A 22,296-nucleotide genomic window follows, 5' to 3' on the forward strand; every position below is an offset into this window, starting at 1 on the left:
GAGAAGCTAAACTTAGTTGCTGCTTGTCTGGTGTCCTCAGCACCTTGACTGACATGTCTGTGGCTGCTGGCAGTGCACAGGGGATGCCAAATTTACAACTAGTCAAAGGAGAGCAGCCAGCATAGCCGGGGAGGAGGAGGCGTGGAGAGGCTAATGGAGCATTGAGATGATGACTGTGGAAAGCCAGAGGCGTAGGACAAGGATCTGACCACAGCAGAAAACCTGGGCACACAAAGCCAGGCTGTCCACAGCTCCCCAGCTACTCTGTCCAGCTCAACAGGGGATGCCAAATTTACAACTAGTCAAAGGAGAGCAGCCAGCATAGCCGGGGAGGAGGAGGCGTGGAGAGGCTAATGGAGCATTGAGATGATGACTGTGGAAAGCCAGAGGCGTAGGACAAGGATCTGACCACAGCAGAAAACCTGGGCACACAAAGCCAGGCTGTCCACAGCTCCCCAGCTACTCTGTCCAGCTCAGATGACTGTAATTCAAATCATACCATGGCACACACATCCATCTAGGATCTGTTTTTCAGCATTCGGGATAAGTTTGTTTTGCTTGGGTACATTCCAACTGGAACCTCAAGGCATGCCACTGACCCCACTCCCCTCCTGCTATGGAGCAGAGGCTGCATTTCAGCTTGTAAACATGGTGACATGCACAACTCACCTGTCCACAGACCTGTCCAGTGACTGGCAGCTCCCAGACAGCGACTCATCAGGGCTGATGAAAGCTTCAAGCATCTGACAGTGACAGAAAAGGGGAAACAATCAATCCATGCTCTGCAGCTCTTCAGGCTTCAGTGCTAGCAGGTCTCTGCAGGGTCAACAAAGTGGCTGGCTGATTCCCACCAGCTGATTCCAGCCACAGCAGAGCTGAGATCCACTCTAAGAAAAGTTTTCTTCCCAGTAGAAAACCTTTTATGATGCCCTACCTGGATTACTGTTCTTTCCAACTGCTATTTGCTAGCAGGGAAACTCAGGCAAAGCTCATTAGCACCCTGATGTTCAAACCACACTGCGGTGTCAGTAAGACTCAAAGTGCTCAAAGGACTTGTGGAAAAAAAATAATTTTATATATATTTCAGGACAAAAATGATGTGCCCAAGGCCAAGAAGATACTGCACACCACAGCCAGGAGCACAGCCCTGGACTCCTTACTTTTCCAAGCTGGCCTGGCACAGAAGACCAGCCTTCCTCTCTGGTGATAAGTGAAGCATCATCAGGGCTTTTGGCTGGAGAAACAAGCTTGGCTCTCCCTAGCTCAGTGAGTCAAAAGCTGCATTTGTGTTGCTTCCTGGATGAGACATTGTACTGGACGGGGTTATTTATAGCAAGTTAGTAACAATAGAGGTTTTGTATTGAGTGGCAGACCCAGGGGCTGTGTGCAGTTCCAGGAGGAGCAGAGCTTGCTCAGGGCCACCCTGTGCTGCTGTGGTTATGATGCTTCCTCCTCCTGCAGACCCACTGTAGACACTCACCATCCCCTACTCCACAGCCAGCCCCAAGCCCAGCTTGTTCCCAGGAAAGCTGAGCAACAAGGGTTAAACACCACGTGGAATCACCCTAAACTAGCTCCCCCTTCCCTGTGTCCAGGAACAGCCTCCCTTTCCATGTGATGTTCCTGTCAGACCTCCTCAACTGGTTGTCATAACAGCTCCTGTTGTTTTGGCAGGATAGTCTCAACTGGAAAGGGCAATTTTTCTTTGCGTCCCAGTTTTTACCCCAAAGCCTCATCCTTCAAAGAGCCCCAGACAAAAATGAGCAAGACCTCTGCTAGACCCTACTCCCCACCTCTGCCAGCCACATTAGGGCTCTCCCAGCAGTTAATAAGGCTGAAATAGACTCATTCCTTGAAAGCATAGGATTGGGAATCCAAGTAGGCTCCAAACTCAGTGTCTGGCCATCTGCCAAGCTGGTCTCCAGGCAAAGACTGCAGTTACATCACAGGCTTGCACAGGGCCACCCCCCAAAAGGCAGAAGTACCAGCTTGTAAGTGACTTTCCACAAGGCACAGATGGAAGCTGCAGCACGAGGACATTCTGAGGGCAAAGCCCCCATGGAGAAAAACATGGCTGCTCAAGGAGAAGGGGAAAAAAAAGACACCAAACATCCCCTGATCCTTTTCCTGCATTTAATTTGCTAGAGAAGGGCAGCAGGCCACCCACAGTGTGATGCTGGGGAAAAGCAAGGAGAGCATCTGGGAACCTTCATCAGGAATAGGCTCAGAGCTCAGCGAGTGCTGATGGAGCTCCATTAAAAGCCAGTGGAGCTGTGCTGATTTACACCCAAGAGAGGGTTCATGTGGACCCTCCCCCTGCACGCACACACCATTTGTCTTAATCCTATCCAACGTGTTTGGAAGGCATGTGAAAACAATAGAAAGGCAACTTTTGGCTGCAAGGAGCACAAGATACATCTGCACTCTGATGCTGCCAAGACTCACCCGGAGTGACTCCTCATTTTATTAATGGCTGTATAATAAACCACTGAAAACACAACTTTGCCATGGAAACACTGGCACAGCTTGCACACAAAAGCAGAGCTAGTGGGTGCTGTTTGAGTTTAGGAAATGCACATCTTCCTAGACAAGATCCTTGGGGGCCATCCCAGCAGTCTGTTGGAGTGAGGTTAGTACCTTCTGGATGTGTCCTTTCTGCATGGCCAGCCCTCCTGCAAATTGTGGAAACTGGTCCTGCCCTTCTGAGAGCTTTGCAAGAATGAGTTGTGTGGCCAGTTAGCCCAGTTGACTTCACAGGACCTCTACTGAGCTCTTCAGAGCTACAGCTTGAGCAGAACTGCAAATGGAGAGGGAGGTATAAGAGCTGCTCACATCTCCAGGTAAACTCCCTCATGGTCCCAGGGATCTGGGAAGGCTGTGGCCTGGAGGGCCTGGCAGCTGGTGTGCACATGTGTGCCAAATCTATGCTCCTCCAGAGCTACCTGAGGTGCCACAGCATGTTGCCATCACCACTGCAACTGGCTTTTAGGGCTCCTGGAAATGGGGCCCACTGTTTCTTGAGCCCGTGGGCACCCACTCCTGGAAAAACTGGCCCGCGCCTCGTGCGCAGAGCCCACCGGGGATTTAACAGTGGGAAAGGCACTCCCAGCAGGGCCTCCTTCATGCCTGATGCTGCCTGGGTTCTACCCACATGCTTTGGCCCCACTTACGTTCTGATCCATGGTCTCAGGGATGAATTCACCCTCACTGTTGATGCTGGTGTAGGATCCCTGGCGTGCGATCTGCTGCTGCTCCTCAGGAACGCTCCCTGGGGGCGGAGAACTCCGGCCAGTGTGCAGAGAGCCTAGAACATGGGAAAGGGATGGGTCAAGGAGAGGACTTGTCACATCTAAGTCCCTTCAGAGACTGTTCCTGTGATCACAGATATGCTGGAGAGGCTGCTGGGTTTGAACTTTTGTGGAAGGGAATGGAGGAGCTAGAGATGCAATACTGTTTATGGGCATCTTACAAAGCTTTTGCAACAGGAACTGTTTCTTACTGTGGGGCCACACAATATCTAGCAGACTTGGCCTTCAACCTACTCCTGGATCCTAAGAGCTGTGCACTATATATTCACATGCTCTGTCAACACCAGAAAGAAAAGGGCTCCAGGGTTTTGTAGCAATACAATCAGGCAATCTCAAAGCAAAATGCAAACTCCAAACCCACCTCCCCTTTTTGACATCTGGGCATTTTCCTGCCTCGTTCAGTAATCTGGGAAACAGCCAGAGTGAACTTGGTGCAAACACCACTTAACTACTTCTTATATGGAAAACCATTTGCACTCAAATACACCTCTTGTCTCCCCCTTCCCCTATATGAAAGTAAAGAGGGAGAAACATCAGCTTTCAAATCCAAGAACAACGGGGAGGGGAAAGACCTAAGGGATCAGCTGGAGGGTGATCCTCCAGCAACAAGTGAGGGTTGTTTCCCCTCTCCGTAGCCTCAGCTGGCAGAGCCTCCACACCAGGCAGAGCCACCTGGAAAGCCCTGGTACTTTGCAGTGCATCATGCACACCTTGGCACAGGGAGCAAGGCTTTTGCAGACACCCCACCAGGCCTGTTTAGCAAAGAAGGCTTCTATTTTGCACCTGGGAGAGAACTCCACAGCTTCTCTATGTCGACAGCCCGTTCCTCCCTATTATTGCCCCAAATCCACCCTAACTGATTCCTCATGCCTTTTCAGGATTTAGGGAGCATTGCCCTCCCTTGGCCCAGAGGCACAGGCTTGGCTTCCCTTGTCTTTCTGCACCCTCTCCCCTCCATCCCTGGGCTGTCATCACTTCATGGCAAGGAACTGCTGACAAGAGGTCCGTGCTGTTCTGTGCTGGAGCTTTAACCAGTTGGTATTGTGCAATGTGAGCCTTTGCATCAACACAGCAACTTGTTTATAAGCAGACTTCTAAAAAGCACACATCCTTGCAGATTTAGAGAGCACTTGGAGATGCGCTTCTTTACACTTCTCACCCACTTCTGCAGGACTCTTGCCAACTCTTTGGTTTGTCACTGCCATTTGGTTACAACATGCCCAGGGGCTTAGCACAATATTGCATGAGAAAGGTACTGGGAAGGGGCCTATCCCATTGTGAAAAGTCAACACTGATCAATCAACATAACAATTCTGCTTCTTCTGCTGCTATTCTGCATCAGTTACTGTGCCAGATTGATCTCTGGCGGGAATCCACCAGCATGATCAACACTTCAAGTCCAAGTCCTCACTTCTCACTTAGGCTGAGACCCATCAGGAGCTGCTCATGTTAAGTGTCACACCAGCATTAAAGATCACTAAATCAGGTTTGCTGGATTTATACCAAATACATAAGATACCTCTGTCCCACTGTACATCTCCAGACTCCTTGGATTGTAAAAATAAAAGTCATATGGCTTTGAGTTATTTTATTATTTTTTTTCCTATTTTCTCCTTCATAGATTTCCTGCAGGATAAGGACACCAAAAAAAATATATATAAATAAAAAAAAAAAGGCAAAAAAAAAAGCAAAAAAAAGCTCAACTGAAGTAAGGCCAAGATCAAGGGGAGAGAATCTCTCAAGTGCTGCAGTGCTCATAATGAACTGGCTTTCCACCAGCCCTAAAAACAAAACCAGTTGGGAAGTACAGCATCCTCTCTTTGAAGATAAATAAACAAAGGTTTAACCATTTAACAGTTTGGGCACCCTGGATAAATCTCTGTGTTGTCATCCCCTCATTTGCTTAACAGATGTCAATCCAGAATGCTCCAAACAGCTGTTAGAGGATTTGACGTGGTGCAACTGCTGTATCTCAGCTCTGGTGAGCATTTTTGTTACTGCTGCTAAGAGGTGTGGGTCTGCTCATGCAGTGCTGGGATCCCTAGCTGCAACAGTCCACCCACTGCCCACGAAGTCTTCAGCTTGGATTTTCCAAAGAGCTAGCTGTACATGCCCTGGTTGATTGTGGACACAGGGAGTTAAATGAGATTTATCACAAGCGTAAAGACTTTGCATGATCTCACATCAAGCCTTTGCCTGTAACAACTGCTCCCGGTCATCAGGTCAGTTGTGTTTGACCTTCCAGAGTCACATTTCCTGCCAAAAACTGTGAAAGGGGATAAGACACCAGGCATTTCCCAGCAGGCAAGGAAGTTCAACAAAACGCTCAGGCTTTTGCACGCCTGGAAACTGCTGGATTGAACCAGATCCCTTCCAGACAGGCTGCTTGGGTAGAAGAGCTGCTCTAAATAATTTATGCAGCTTCACACCTCCAGGAGCACTTGTTGTTGCTGCTTTATGGCCATGCAAGCCCATCTGCCTGGAAGGAACACAGGGACCTGGTGGTAGCAGAGTCCCAGAGCACAGGGCTGATTCCCCCCCTCTTCAGCCCTAACGTGCCTCATTAAAAGAAACCTCAAGCAATCTCTAGGGCTGCTGGGGAGGGGAGATGGAAAACTGAGGCCAGAAAGGAAAAGCAACGGTGGTACTTAATGGCAGACTTAATTCATAGTGGGGCAACACAAGGCATATTGGATAAATATATGTAAGAATAAAAATGCTGCTTTATCCACCCAAAGACAGAGGAAGACACAAGAAACAGCAGCAGTTCCAGGCAGAGAGAGGAGAACCCAAATGGACTGTCCTCCTGGGGTCTACAGGGTTACATGTCAGCTCCAGTCCTCAGATCCAGTGGGGATGGGGCAGGCTCCCAGGCACTTCTTTATAAGCCAAATGGCTGGGTCTCAGCAGGATTCCTGAACTCAGAGAAACTCTGCAGATTGGCACTGGTTGAGCATCTGACCTCAGTTACCCTCTGGAGCAAGGTGCTTTGGGGAGGGATTCCTGCTCCATGTTACATGCACTAATGTCAAGCCATATATTTGAGGCTAGAGCACAGCATGTCCTGAGCTGGGTGAACCAGGCCAGCACGGAGACTCCCAGTCACTGCTGGCATCTGCTGGGGTCTTTCATGTTCCCTTCTGTTATTTTTATGAAGAAGTATCTTTCATGCAATCTGTGCAGAGCTCGTGGTACTGCATGTACAGCCAGCTCCCCTGTGCCAGCCTTGGCTTCCCTCTGCCTCCGCCTTCCGTGGCTTCACCCTTTCCCTGCCCTGCCAGGTCCTTCCCAAAACCTCCTCCACCACCAACAGGCATCATGTGGGGGTCCTGATGGAGTAGAGAAGCCCCTTACAGGTCAGTTGAGGACGGTTTGCTGGTGGCCACCTACACCCACAGCTGCAGCCCGGCCAGCCCAGCCCTGGGATGATGTTGCTGAAGGAAGGACACGACGTCAGGATGTGCTGCTCCTCTGAGCCCCGGGGCTCGGGCTGCAGTGGCACCAGGAGAAGGGACAAACCTGCAGGAGACTTCTCACTCCGTGACTGTTGTGGGAAGGTGTGACCAGGCAGGCCAAACCTCCCTCAGCATCTTCCTTTTCAGTGGGACCCCCACAAGTCTCTCTCCTCTCCATGTTGATCCTATAAGGATGGGCTTCTACATTTAAGCCAAATTTCAGGGTACTTCTAAGCTAGTAAGCAGGCAGAGCTCATTTTCTAACCCTAAAGCAGGTGGCATGATGCACACAGATGAATCCTCTTCCTCTCAAAACCTTGGTGGGGGGAGGGTTTCATCCATCCCAACTCCTGTAACAGGTCCCTGAGCTGCACTATCCCAATTTTCACGCAGGCACTGCTGGGATGGCAGCTATTGGTACAGGACTGGCCAGGGAATGGACTAATGATTAAACACCAACACAGGTTCATGCCCTGGCCCAGTGAATTGAATGGCACAGGTATCACCTCCATGGCTGTGTTTCTCAGGGTGACTTGGCCAGCCTGTGCACCAAAGCTTCTGCTTCCCCGAAGTGCTCACTAGTTGTTTACTCCATCTGTGGCCACCACAGTCCCTGCTGGGCATGAACACAGCCTGGTGCCCACATTCACACACCTTGATGAGAGGACAGAAACAATGCCTCACTTTGTACTGCCTCTCTTGGAGGTCTACACTCAAATCCTCTCAGTCTGCTAAGCAGGGGTTAGATGCTGCTGCACATGGGTCCAGGCACCCATGAAAACCTGGTACCATAACTACAGTGGCAATTCTCTAAGGTGAAAGTCCTGCTCTTCCCATGGCCACTCAGCATGGACCTGATCAGTGTTAGCTCCTGGTCTGGAGAGGGCTGGTGGGCACATGATGCCAAGGCTCAGCAGCCTGGTTTGCCACCATGGAAAAAAAGAAAAATAGAAATAAATCAAGCTTTTGGCAAGTGTTTCCACTGAAATTGTCATTCTGGGATAGGGTGGTTCAGGATAATGTGGATAATGTTCTGAAATATGTGTTTCCTCCAAGTAAATAAAAACAACCCTCAGTTATCTGAAAATGCAGAACCCAAAGAGTTTTTAGCCAAAGTTTCCTGGCACTCAGCTGAACATTTGCAGATGCTGGTAACCAAGAGACTGGAACATTTTATACTTCCCCCCCAAAAAGGGGGGAGGGGATTTCTACTGAAAAAGTTTATGGGGGAAAAAAAAATAGAAAATATTGACTTTGCATAAGGTTTTTCAGGGACACGGAGTGAAGACGTTTTCTGCCCAGCAGGAGCAAATATAGCCAAAGCTTCTCCAGAACATCTACCCTCCTTCCAGTGTCTTTGTGCCAGCAACATACAGTTTTATTACTTTTTGCTGCTGCTAACATGGCAGAGTCAGCAGAAAACCACGAGACACCTCAGAAACTCTGAGAATGTGACCTTGAAGCACCTCTTTCTAGAAAGTCACTTTCAATCTCCTTTTAAATGTGGTTTCAAGAGAAAAGATGAATTGAGTGAAGAGCCTTTCTAGAGAGCAACCACTGTGATGACAGCAGATGCTGTCACACTGTGAAACACCCTACAACCCCAGGTGAAGAACAGTTTCTCCTGCAGAAATCCCAGCCTCTCAGGTTGCCTTTTGACTGTCCACCAAGTTGAGTGATATCCCTAGGTCAGGGAACCACAACACAGGACCAGCTCTATCTGTCTAATGCCTGACTTTCAGTTTTGAGCTGTCCCGCTCAGGTCACTGGAGTTTCTACTCAGCTGCTGACCCAGTTCTGACTCAGGAGGTGAAAAACTGAATCTGCTGGATTGTGAACACCTCCTAAGCAGAGCTGCAGTAGCTTCATACAGACCCCAGGTAACTCCAAAGAGAGGTCAGTGTGCTGTTACCATGCAGAGGGTTTGTGGTAACCTCTGGTCAAACTAAGAGCAAGACTGGTGGTCTGCATAGGAAAAACCAGAGGGATTACTATAGCATGGATTGGTTACCTTTGCTACTTACAGCACTGGGGACACTGGTTTGGGTGCATTAGCAACCAGCATGCAGATCCCAACATTAGCACACTCTGCATCCTACATCTGGTGCTGCCCAGGCCTCCTGCTCCATTGCTTAGATCAAACCAGCATGTTACATCCAGTCCTCCACTCTGCTTTTTAGGCCTTTTCCTCAAAATCCATCTGTACCTCAGGCTCTCACCCTTGCAGAGCTGATACAAGGCAGATGAAGGAGGAGGCTTTATCTACATGATGTCCTTCAAGGCAGTGACATCTCACAGTCAGTGATGCAGACCAAGTCAGGGGCTCTCTTGGTATTACAGCAGCTCCAAAACAGTAAGGAAAGGCCAAGGCATGGCATTAAAACTTAGTAGAAAAGTCTAACTTTGCAAGAACTAATCTCTCTAGCACAGCTACATGTGGGATCAATTCTGCCCAGCACGCCCAGTTCACACACCAGTGACAGCTCCTGGTGCCACAGCTCCTCACTGGCTTACATTAACAGCTTCACAAGTGCCAACAAGGAGCAGCAGAGATGTTTTGCACACACACAGTTTCTGCTGAGGCTCTGTGCCCTGCCACGTATTTGTGTGTGCATTTCATTCAGAGCCATCCAGTGACTCTGCCAGGCTCTGGGCAAACTCCCAAGAGCTGTGTGATCTAGGAAAAAAAAGCCCACTACAACAGAATGAGACATCCTTGGCACCTCCAAACACCAGGACCAGAGAGAGCTCTCATACATGTGCCACCCACTCCTGGCTTCAGTAAGACCCTGGGTATGGCTGCACAGGGCTCATATTGAACCTACCCTAGAAGAATGTTTCCTAAATATCATTGATCTGAGATGCAGCAAAACACAAGAGATGTTCTCAAGGTAGCATAGGCTATGATGCAGAGAAAGGGCAAATCCTTGGAGAAAAATGCTCTTTTGTTGCACAAGGAGTTTGGAAGCATTTACTGACATGTAAGTACAGAGGATCTTTAGACAATGAAGTGTATCTTCATGGATATTTGTACAGGAGAGCCCCACATTAGTCAAGGCTTCTGATGCTGTCGTTTCTACAGTTGTTGACTAAATGTATGAAAACAACAGAGATCTGTAAAAATCACCCCGTAACCAGCACCCACAGATGCAGCAGAGAACATTCACTGTCTGACAAGAACATTACTCCTGCCATAGGTTGCAATGTGACTAATTATACCCCTGCTATACAGTCCTGTGGGCTGCTTTACTAGTTCTGCACAAGGCACCCTGCTCTCTATAAAACCCTACAAGGTTGTTCACACAGAAGGTCCTACAGACAGCTTATCAAAAGTACTTGCCACTTCAAAAAGCTTAGAGTATTTTATAAAGCAAGAAAAGCACAAACTCTAGCACAGAAAACCAAAGAAAAGACCACACAAGGATACAAACAACCTTCAGTCCCTACAGAGCTGCAAGAGGTGACCAGGCATTTGCCAGCCTGGCTTCAGAGGCTGCTACTCCCAGCACCTTGGAAGGAAAGAGATGCTCCCTTCCATCTGAAATGTGACCACTACAAAACACTGCACACACCCATTCTCCTGAGAAACCACAAAAGCAACTGCTACAGACTTCATTTCACCAACAAGAACAGCCAGGTGACACAGAGACACGTATTTGGTCTTCATGTAGTGAGACTGATCTCCCCTCAGGAGCTAAGGAACCAGAATCACCTGCATCATTCTGCTAATGAGGAAAGGGGGAGAGTTGCCCAGAGAACAAGAGCAAATGGTTAAAAGAAAAAATGATGTCAAGGTGTGAAAATGATTTGGCTTCCTATGGATCCTCACTCTTCACTTTGATGAAGCTCAGCAGCTTCAAATTCAGTGGAGATTTTTATGACTGCATTTTCTCCCTGAAATCACACCTCAGATCCCCTGCTCTTCCCAGCTTTCAGGCCCAACAAGATTCCTGGCTCAGCACAACCTTGTCCATCCTGTGAAGCCTGTGGAGTCTTTTCACCAAACTGAAGATAAACAGCAACTCCACTGAACTCCTGGTGGGAGACATCAGGGTGGCCATGCAGACTGTAGCAGGAAAGGGATGTGGCAGGAAAGACAAAGAGGATGGTGGTCCACCTTGTAACAGCACAAAACACCCCGCAGAGCATTTCACTGACCTGTTGAATATTTCCGCGTCCTCTCAGAGTCCTTGTACAGGGATCCCATTATATCACCCATGGATCTGGAGATCCTCATTTCATGCTGTTTGCTGTTGTTTGGCTGGAGGAGCTGGCAATCAGATAAAGGGAATGGTCAGACTCTGCCAGAGCCTTTGCAGACACACCATGTGAAACCCTGCATTTGGCTCCCCATGACCATATTACCCAAGAACCATGAAAAAAAAAAAAGACATGTATGCAATCTAGACTGATCCAAAAATCATTCACAAACAATTCACATCCATTATTAAAATACTCTAATAAGATAAATCTGTGCTCTGCTTGCTAATGATAAATGCAGGTATTTGACATAAAAGGCTATTCTCACACTGCATTATTTCCAGATAGACTAACCCCTGCCCTGAACCCAGGTTTGCAGTTCCAAAATCAGAACTTCTTCTCCAGGTTCCTCTTCAACAGAGGAAAGGAGCAGATGGTCAGACTCTGCCAGAGCCTTTGCAGACACATGTGAAACCCTGCTGCATTTGGCTCCCCATGACCATATTACCCAAGAACCATGAAAAAAAAAGACATGTATGCAATCTAGACTGATCCAAAAATCATTCACAAACAATTCACATCCATTATTAAAATACTCTAATAAGATAAATCTGTGCTCTGCTTGCTAATGATAAATGCAGGTATTTGACATAAAAGGCTATTCTCACACTGCATTATTTCCAGATAGACTAACCCCTGCCCTGAACCCAGGTTTGCAGTTCCAAAATCAGAACTTCTTCTCCAGGTTCCTCTTCAACAGAGGAAAGGAGCAGAAGAGAGAGGAGGATCAGAGTCTCTGCTATGGAAGACAGAAAAGGAGGAAAGCAAGAAAATGACAATCCAGCTGGTAACTTCAATGGCAGTGGCCATGTTTTACTAAAACAGTGCATTTTGATTTTGTGGTAGTTTTATGTATGACCCTGGAACCACATGTTCTTGTGTGGTTACGTGCTACAGAAAGAGTCTGATCTGCTCTCAAAGACATGCAAGAATCTACCTGGCTGCTCAGCTCTAAGTAGTTCACTTGCAATGCTGCAATGTTCCTACAGTTGCTAGGGCAGATTGGCTCATTTCTGCCCAGGATTTAGGAAATCCTGCTTGATGGATCAGTCTTCCCCTGGGACTCTGCTCCCTGCACCTTTTGAGAGCCTCTCAAAAGCGGAGAAGTGCCAGGAGCTGTGAGCACCAGCGGTATCTTAAGGACAAGCACTGAGTTTCAAGATTCCCAGCCTCTCCAGTACTTCTAGGAAATATAAGGAAGAAACAAGAGTTGCAACATCTGTAAATCCCTTGCTTTGCAGTCTGTGCTTGGGGCAGCACGACATGTGCTTGGCAAGATGCTCTGAGCAGGGGAGGTCAAGCTAACGGGCTTAGCTGCAAATCCACCGAGCTCAGGAAAAACAAATAAATAAATAAGGGGGGGGAGGGAGGGGGAAAGACAGTTCTGCAGGAGACTGAAGGAATCTCCAGTTTGCTCTCTCCGGCCTTGAGCACGGCCAGCAACACATGGAGGGAACAGCCCCCACACTGCCACCCAGCACGGTGAGAGCCAGGGCATCACCCTCCTTTGGAGAACATAGAGAGGTGACAGCACCCCCAGGCAGAAAGCACAAGGGGTGACAGCACCCCCAGGCAGAAAGCAGAAGGGCTTCAACTTTGTTTGAGAATCAGCACATTATTTAACCCCTCACAGGTTGCAGGAGGAGCCAGAGGGAGCTGAGCTCAGCCCCTGGGCTGCCACCACGGGAGGATTTCTGAGCAGCTGAGGCAGAGCAGGGCTGTGAACCCTCATGACCACCTTGCCCTCTGCTCTGCACCGTCAGAAGGGTCGTTTCCACTCCCCTGCACAATAACAAGGCACCTCACTCCAGACACAGAAGAGCAGAGAAGGTGAAGGGCTCACGTTCGCTTTCTTTGGAGCGCTCACAAGGATTCGCAGGCTCTTCAGGGAAGGGCTCAGCTCCAGCTGCTCCACCGCTTTGTCCAAATCTTCCTGGGATTTCAGCGGCATCAGGAGCTGGAAGGGATCGAACAAACACCAGAGCATGGCAGTGTCACACTTGTTTGGTAAACAGAGGAAGCCAGATCCTTGCAGTGAGCAGCCTGGGAACTGGGGGACAAGGAAGGAACCCCAGCAGGCGGATGGAAAACAGAGCCCCCGTGCCCTCCAGCTTGCTGAGCTCTAACGTTTTCTTCCAAGTTCCCATCCACCAAGAACAGACACCAAAAAAAGAACAACAAAAGACATCTGCAAGGAGAGAGCTTAAAGGTCCCATCACCAATTCAGCCAGTGGGAAGAGGAGGGGGTTGAGATGAAACCTTAGGCTTGTTGCCTGCTATTCTGGGGCTGCTCTGATCTTGGAGTTTATAGGCAAGACCTGCTGCTACCCAGCCCCAAAACAGCCCCACACATCCCCCCCAAGTTTCTCCCTGGAAAGACTGTAGTGCAGTGGTGCTCCAAGGAAACAATGAGCTGCACTCAAGGATTCACTCAGGTAGATCCTCAGGGGCCTTCCCTACTGCTGCAACTGGCATAGTCTGCCTCATGTTTGGGCATCAGGTGAACCCAGGGAACATTTTAGAGTCTCTTCTCTTTTGATGTGAAAGGTGTACACTGTCTCCCTCCAAGAACTACTCAGCAAGACAAATTCAGCTTCTGCTTTTTATAAGGTAAATACAACAGAGAGCTACACAGTACCCTGTCTATCAGGCAGCTAAAGGTCCTGATGCTTTCCAGCTAAGTGGCAGACTATTGCCCTCGTATCTCCAGAGGGAATTTGACCCTCCTGATGTTGCTGTGTGGTGTACCAAGTCCTGCAGACAGCCTGAAAAACTTCCAACACCCAACACAGCTGCACTTCAGAGGGGCTCCATGCCGCCATGGGCCAAGACTAAAATCACACCTTTTTGCCCCTCATCCAGGGGCATTCTGCCTGATCTCATAAAAACCAGACCTCAGCCTCTGTAGGTTTCCATGGGCACTGGATCCAACTTGTGCCTGTGCCAACGGACACAGCAGTTCCACCTACCAAAGGAACTGAGTGGCCACAGCTCCCAGTAGACTCCCACTGGTCTTACTGGGAGCCACAGCTCCCCAGAACTTCTGAAAGGCACCTCAGCCCTCTGGGTGATCAGGGTTCATGCCACCAGCCACAGCAAATGCACCTCAGAACAACCACTCCAGAAAACGACATTCAAAACCTGCCTGTGTTTGCCTGTTTGATCCCAGGGTGTTGCCACGGGTTTGGCTGTTGGCCCTGCAGGCAAATACACCTCAGACTGTGTGCACTGAGGCTAGGACTCTGGAGATGACCAGGTCAAGGGAAAGTTGTGGGCCTTGGCCAACAGAGATGAGGTTTCACCTCAGTAAACTGCTACAAGTCACCTCCTTCACCCAAGGATCACAGCCCGAGCCTGTCAAGCTCTATCTTAGGTGTCTGTGTGGCTGCTGTCTCTGCAGTGTCACCAGCTAACTCAAGGTTTGGATTGAGTTCCTCCTCTCCCATGTGATAGGAAAGTTATCTTTCACCTCCATTTTGCAGACAGGGAACCCAGCCATATGCAGGCCACATATTTCATATGATGAACATCATGCTTAACAAGAAAGCCAAGCTCCTGCAGCTGTGGTCCTGAGCTTACACACATCTCAGGCACTGAGCTTTGAGATCCTAAAAGCCAGGTCTGCAAAAGAACATTGCAATAGCCAACTTTACTGCAACCCTTACAGTCCCAAATTAGATGCCAAGGACCCCTGCAGCTTCCATGGGAGAGTTAGACATCCAGAAGTGGGATTAAGAGGTGAGAAAAGGAATTGCTGGAAGTAGTGATAATTGCTGAGGAAAGCCAAGGCCATCTCTCAAAAGATATTTAAGCAACAAACTCCAGGTTAAGTTAGGAGTGCTCTTCCAGTGTAAGGTATGCAAAGGTGGTTGAGAAATGTCCACAAAAAGATGGAAAAAGATCCTCCAGAGCAAAGCATTTAACACATTCCCCCAGGAAGAAGAATAAGCCGGCTGTGCATTCTTTGTCTGAAAAATAGTTATTTGCATGTAGGAAAAAGATTCCAAGAGGAACTCTTGAGAAAGCCTTGCCTCAGGATGTCCTACAGGGTCCTTGAGGTCTCAACCAAACCAGATGGGGAAAGTTCAGGAAGGTGTCCCTTACCTCCCAAGCAAGGGACTTAACCAGCTGTGAGGTTTACAGAGAACACCAGCACCATTCTTGTCTGGGCTGGGCCTCACAAGTGAGGCTGGAAACAGATTCCCAGTCTGGGACAGGGCTTGGACACGAATGAAAGGAAAGTACTCACCGGGTAGATATCAACTATTCAGGGCTTTCAGTAAATCCATGGAGTAAACTGTTAGTCTATGGTTAAACTTTGGGATCTGAATGAATCACCCAAGGTTACAGCAGATATCAGACAAAGATGGTATTGAGTACACCTCCCAAATGCTTTGCAGCTGTTCTCAGGCAGTCTGTTTCCTTAAGCAGTAGAGCTACAGAGACATTATCTGCTTAACCCTCTTGAAGTTCACAAGAGCTGCACAGGTGCATGAAGCAGACGAGCCTCCTCTCCTACACTCACCCACCCAGAAAGGAGAACCCTGGAGAGCTGCTCCCCCTCATTTCACCACCAAGCAGAATGTGACTCCAAACTGTAAGCACAGTCCCATGGCTCACCCCTCTCTTTACTGAGCTCCTCACAAGTTTTCAGAGCAATCCCTCAGCTGCTGTTGAACAGAATGTTCTTCAGGTCACTCTGTCTCACTCCAATATCTCAACATTAACACATCTGCCTACTTCAGAGGAGCCAAAAACATCAGGCAGAAATTGCCCTCCTGTAGAAGGGACTGGAGCCAGTATTTAGCTTGGCTTTACTTATTACCCACATCTGGCAAGTAGATTTTGCTCCACTTGGCTTCCAGTCTGTGGCACATAGGGATATTAGGAACAGATATCTAGTAGGCATAAAACTAAATATAGACTCATGCAGAACCACAGAACTAATTGCCAGGGTACATTTCCAGTAACTGGGTTTATTCTAACAGAGTGAGCATCTGTGATGAACAGCAAAGTTTACCCTACACAGAAGTTTCACTAAATAAAGATTAGCTTTGCTTCTTGCTTTTAAACTGTATAGTCCCCTGGAGCCTCATGTTTTAAGTATGGGACTTCATGGTCAGTCCACTGCAGTCTAAGAAGGTGAGTGCAAAGGGTGAGTTTTCACTGACTGCAACAGCAAGGCAAGACCTCACTCTGCAAGACACTGCAGAAAGCCAAAGAATAGTAGGAAACAGGGTTGGGGAAAAATCTGAGAGGTCAATTAGTTCATCTTCCTGCCCAGTGCAGGACCAACTGGCATCAACAATTCTCGACAAATGTTTGTTAAATACACTTAAACACTTCTCCTCCCCCCTCAGAATGGAGCTTCTACCACTTTCCTACGCTTTAACTCTCCCTAACCTTTTGAAATGATGCTGAGGGACAGCCTCAGAGGAAACATGCCAGGAGAGGTGAGAAAGGAACTGGTGGCACACCAAAGTTCTGTGTTCTGCCCAAGGTCACATCACAAGCTGGTGATGGAGATGGGACAAATGACAAGGTAACACTTTGTCACACCTGGGGCAGCTGTTCAGCAGTGCCTGCAGATCCAATTCAGACAGAGCTTTTGCTGCAGAAGCCAGTCTTTCAATCCAGAACACCACGCCGTGCTGTCCATGCCCAGGCAAGATTCTGATGAGCCCAGCCTAGTACTAACATGTAGACATGCCCCATCTGGTACACCCATGGCCAGGCCCTACTCTTATCTATACCAGCCCAAGCCCACTGATTCCATGGTCCCACCAGGATGTGATTCATGTGTGCCCCTGCTCCACCCAGCTGGCATGTTCATCTCCCTAATCCTGGCTTCAGGACTCCTGCTTCACCAGGACAGGGACTGCCACTTAGTGAGCTTTTGTAAAGGCTTGGTGACCTCACAGTCATTTTGGTCTACAAGGTGCTACTGCAAGAGCAACAAATAATTACTGCACAGGTCCCTTTGGGTGTAAAGAAAGAGTGAAACATTAAACTGTAGTAGTGTGTGGCCAGGGTACCTCTGAGACTTGCAGCCATGAGACTAAAAAACCTGACCCAGAACATGCTAAGAGCCAGATGGCAGGGTGTCACCATGGGGACATGTAGGCTCTCCCCAAAAAGGTCACTTTTGCCTGTTGATACTGTTTCCACAACAACAACTCTGAATTGCTACCGCTCAGACCTTTTCCAAAAGTGTGCGTTTTCACAAGGAGGAATTTCCATGTGTAGGAAAACAAACCACTGAAGCTCCTTTTCAACTCTAAGAAGTTTGGAGTACCCAAAGGCCTGCTCCCAATCCTGCTATGTGCTGTGCACATGCCCAGGAACACAGACTCTAACATGGGATGAAATGCATTATTTAAGCTTCTGTTTGCCATTGCTGGAAAAAAAAAAAAAAAAAGTCCCTCTTCCAGTGGAAAGAAACCTGGAATGAAATGAGTCACTTCTGGAGAATTCAATGGCAGGCTTTTCCCGGGAGGGCTGTCAGAGAATGACCAAGATTAGAAACCTGACCACATTCAAAGCCAAAACCCTGCAGACACTTTCGTATCATGAGGTACCTATTATAAAAGAATAACAAGCTTTTTGTGGAGCAAATCTCCATTGAAACAAAAGGAAGGAACAAAAAAAAGAGATGGGGGGGAAAAAAAGAGAGAGAAAGCTCTTTTCATGACGTCCCTCTCTATTCACACTTTAATGAAAGGCCATTAGTCATTTGCAATTAACACATGAACAAGCAATTTGCCAGGACAGAGCCAAAAGAATTGGTATTTAAAAGCCTATTGATTCGTTATCTGGTCCTCTTCTCCTTCCCAAAGCCAAACCCACCTTAAGAGTTCAGTGGTCCCAGCTGTCTGCCCAGTCCATGGCAAGACGCTCCACAGGGAAACACTGAGCACACAGAACCAGATGCCAGGGATTGCTCCCTTCAAGGAAAAGGCCCTCATCAGTACCCTCCTTTCAGACACAGTGCTGGGCTCAGAGAAGAAGCTGAAAAACCACAGTGGCCTGTGCCATAAAGAAGGTTGGAGAAAAACTGTCTTCAAGCCTTCAAACATAAGGATCACAGAAGGAAGGTTTCTTGGCTGCCTTTATGTGGCCACAGGACCTGCTAGAGGAACCTGCAGTGCTGCAGATTCCACTGCAGACCTAACCACAAGAATGTGCACATGGTCTCCTGGGGTGAAACAAAGTTAGTGCTAGACAAAAGTACACTCTGTTAGCAGCACTGTCCCTCATGCTCTGCACTTCACCATGCTTCTACAGCTGTCCCCAGGATGGGAAGCTTCACATCCAACCCAGACGTGCAGCAGCCTACAGTCACTTCACATGGCCCTCAGGAAAGCCAACAGACAGAGAAACTGTGAAAGTCAGTCTTGTTGTGATGGGGAGATGTCCAACAATGCTGACTGAGCAGCTGAACTGACAATCTGTCTCCATCAGGGAAGTCATGGAAGCTCCATCCCTGGAAGTGTGCAAGGCCAGGTTGGATGGGGCTCTGAGCAACCTGGTCTGGTGGGAGGTGTCCCTGCCCATGGCAGGGGGATTGGAACTAGATGATCTTTAAGATCCCTTCCAGTCAAACCATACTATGACATGACATACACCTCAGTTACTTAATTCCTTACCCTGAGTTAGGGGGATTTTTTGTTTTGTTTTGTTCTGAGGGGGAGGACAATGTTCTTATCTCACCATTTAACAGGCTTTAACTGAAATAACTTTGAGAAGGGGAGAGTCTGACTTTGAGTCTGAGAATCCATCTAAGCTGTGCCCAGACAACAGCACTTGTACACTTACTACCTGGGAACCACAAAATACCATTATTCTTCTTCACATTCACTTACAACACTAAATTAGGGCCTCAAGAACAAATGACTGCTCAATTCTGAAGGGGGTACCTAAGCACCCTAAAATTAGCAGTAAGGAGAAGAGTACCTCATTGTTCACACAGACTAAGTCCATTGTCTGTCCAAAAGCATCCGTGACCTTCTGCACCACTTCTTTGAATCTGACTGGTCTTGGAAACTGGATAATCCTGTACACACAAACAAGTACAACAACAGTCTCAATTTAATAGAAGCATACTGGAATTTGGGATCAGACTGACAATTCAGAAGAAAGGATCTGTATTCTTCTATCACAAAGCATAAAGCTGCTCTTTGCTTTTACACTTATAAGAAATGCTGCTCGTCTGCTATGCCCAAGAGGAAACTTGATCTACCTTGCAAGAACACCTACCAAAAACCCTAGTGCAGCTCTTCTGTTCTTCCCCTTGCTATGAGGTACAGATGGAAAAGAAGAAAGCTCAGGAGCCCTTCACTGGAGACGACCTAGAGTCAGGCACTGGTCAGTGTTTTATCATCTCCATTTTCAGCAAGTAGCTCTGAGCAGGGAGAAGGGATGGAAGAATTGTGCAGTTTGGTGGCATCCTATGACTCTCCTGTACCAGCACATGCAGCAGCTCTATGGGTACATATCAGCAGGTTCAGTCTAGCCCTGTGGTGACATTACTTAAATTTACTTTGGCTTTAACAAGCAACTTGGACCATCAGCCTGCAAGTTTCCAGCCCTGTGTCCTGCCCTACTGCAGTCACCAAGCAGAGGTGATTCCATGAAAATGTCAAGCAGGGAAGGGCAGGCAAGCTTTAACTCCCAGTTCTATTTTTATGGGACTCATGCCCAAAATCTGGTTATCTTAAGTAAGTGTCATAGGCTGCTAATCAAATAACATATTTCTGTACAGTTGCAGCTCAGCTGTGGTTCAGAAGGGCTCAAGAATTAAAAAAAAGGATCCAAGCATGCACCCCATGTCCTTGGGAAGAGGCATTTAATGACTTCCAGCTTGGAATCACTTTGCCTGCATGTAAATCCCAGGAGGTGCTTGTGGCAAACGGGATGACAAGGCAAGGCTCTTGGATATAAAACCGTAGTTGATTTTAGGGAGATGAATCCTGCTGTGAGCTCATCTGCAGCTGGCTGAAGTCAGAAAGACAAGTGTTGGGCAAAAAGGGTAATTTGTCCCTGTACAGGGTGCACTGGGTTGGGTACGTACCTTTTCTCTCCTTCATATTCAAACTTGATCCTGACATTGCGCTGCTGGAAGGAAAAAGTAGGACATGGTTAGGTCTCCAGCTGCATCCCAGATTGACATACAGATCCAAAGCTACCAGCAGCTCTCCTAGGGGAGTCTCCAGAGACTCCCCTAATTCCAGTGGGTATCTGGTCTATTTAGGGCCAAGCTGCCGGACTCGCAGACTTTGGGGAAACTCCACATTGCTGATAAATGTAAAAAACCAAGGTATTCTGTCAATAAGGGGACACTCACCTACCTGTACAACTGTTAGTTTTAGTAAAATACATTAATAAAAGTGGAAATGTTTGAATGCTCTGAACTCAGTGGGGAAAAAGGCACTGTTATCAAAGAGGCAAACATGTCTGTCCATCTCCAGCACCTACCATGGTTTTACCCCAGTACTCTTCTTAGAAATCCAACAAGCAACGCTTAGAGAATATTTGGGGCAAAAAACTAAGCAGTAAAAACAAGTGTCCTGTAATGAAAGTGGAGAGACAACTGTGGATTTTAAGATAACGGTACTGGGTGGGTGGTGGGTGGCTGTTATTTTGTTAGGGCCTACAAAATGCAAAGGTTACCAGGTGTCACTACAGTGATGATCACCACATATACAGTAAATACCCACCCTGAACTGACCTGGTGCTCACCTCAAGAGAAATAATAAAAATTTGTCCAAAGAGCCAGCAGAATCACGGGCTGGCTGGGCACACAACTGTACAGGGACTAGAAACAGCCACTTCTCCCATCCTCTATTTGTACATATTTAACAGCAATTGAGACCATAAGGAACCTTTTCATTCATTCAGCTTCTCAGACCAAACCTGAGCTGAGCATCCCTCCAGCATCCTTTGGCTCATGCCAGGACTTTCCAATGGTCTCCAAGGCAGATCAAAACCTTCTTTACTTTCCAGACCAGTTTTAGTCACCTGAGTTAGCCAGGTCTCTGCCCACACCAGTGCACACAAGCCTCCTCAAATAGTGGTTTTCCTCCCATGTAGAAAAAAGCACCATCTCTCTCCAAGGTGGAACACCAGGGAGGGCTTGGTTCCCTGCTGCCTGCATCTCACAGGGATAATCCCTGAATGGGTGGGTGACAGCCCTTCCTGAGCAAGAACCTTATCTCTAGTCCTGGATTGCCAACTCGTGAAGGCACACTTTCCATCTTCTCAGAGGGAAAGCAGAGCCACAGTGAAACAGCTTTGTCTCTAATGAGGAAAATGAGCTGGACGGGCATTCTCCAGTTTATTTTTAAACTGACAGATTCTCGAGTTCTGCAAACACCCATTGAAGTTCAGGAAGTCAAGGCTTGAGGCAATTCAGTTGAAAAGCTTAAAAAAAACCCAGCAGATTCAGGGTAAACATGTTGGATCACCCGAAACACATCCTTTTTGTCTCTGCTCATGACATTTTCTGTGTTTGCAGAAAGGCTGGGAAGAACCAGTGCTGGGACAGTCACCAAATGGGGCACTCCAACAGTGTTACAGGCCTGTGCTAAACAGGCACTTACATCACCTCGGTGTCTACAGCCAGTTCTCCAGACCCACAACATTTGGACAAACTCCAGGTTCACTTCTAGAACCAGACCCAACCCATAAAGACACCAAACTAACTCTAAACCAGCCCAAAATTCAAAAGGAGAAGAGATGACCACAAACAACCGAGTGTTGAAGCTCCAAATCATTCTAGAGAGACGGGCAGGATTGCCACCTTGAATGATCTCTGGTGGAAAAGAAAAAGAGATATGGGCTCTTTTATGGCAATTTTTATTTGCATGTGCCTCTCTGAACAGGGCCTGGCTGGTTCATCCCTCCTGGATGCTGTCAGTTAACCAGCCAGGGTGAGTTCACTGCATGTAGCTCTGCAAAGCCCTTCTCTAAAGTAAGAGGAAAAAAAAATCCAGGCAAGGAACTTTCGAGGTTTCTCTTTACGAAGGAGCAGGATGTGTAAAGGGAAAAGCTCCTGCAGCTCCAGCCTTGCTGCAGGAAACCTTTCAAAACACAGGTTTCACTTTCAGTGCAGACCCAAACACTGCCCGGAGTTGGGACACAGCACAGGCTGCCTGTTTGTGCTGAGCAACACGGATTTCGCAGACAAGTACAGTTTTGAAAAACAGCTTGTGGCTGGAAAATGTCAAAACACTTGTATAAAGCTCCAGAGAGAGAAGGAAAAAAAAATAAAATAA

The 22,296-nt window shown here is 47.8% G+C and overlaps 1 protein-coding gene across 1 annotated transcript in view; it reads right to left on the minus strand.

Annotated features, from left to right (window-relative positions):
• LOC104396174 (mitogen-activated protein kinase kinase kinase 3-like) overlaps nucleotides 1-22,296 on the minus strand; it is a 41,953-nt gene that overhangs the window by 11,573 nt on the left and 8,084 nt on the right. The window contains exons 2-7 of the mRNA XM_010005991.1: nucleotides 20,094-20,137; nucleotides 18,977-19,076; nucleotides 12,867-12,980; nucleotides 10,922-11,033; nucleotides 3,171-3,304; nucleotides 670-743 (exon numbers count right to left, since the gene is read on the minus strand). Coding sequence (XP_010004293.1) covers nucleotides 670-743; nucleotides 3,171-3,304; nucleotides 10,922-11,033; nucleotides 12,867-12,980; nucleotides 18,977-19,076; nucleotides 20,094-20,137 — 578 coding nt within the window. The remainder of the gene's footprint in view (nucleotides 1-669; nucleotides 744-3,170; nucleotides 3,305-10,921; nucleotides 11,034-12,866; nucleotides 12,981-18,976; nucleotides 19,077-20,093; nucleotides 20,138-22,296) is intronic.

The sequence above is a fragment of the Chaetura pelagica genome, unplaced genomic scaffold (assembly GCF_000747805.2).
Source record: "Chaetura pelagica isolate M959 unplaced genomic scaffold, ChaPel_1.0 scaffold199, whole genome shotgun sequence".
Taxonomy (NCBI): domain Eukaryota; kingdom Metazoa; phylum Chordata; class Aves; order Apodiformes; family Apodidae; genus Chaetura; species Chaetura pelagica.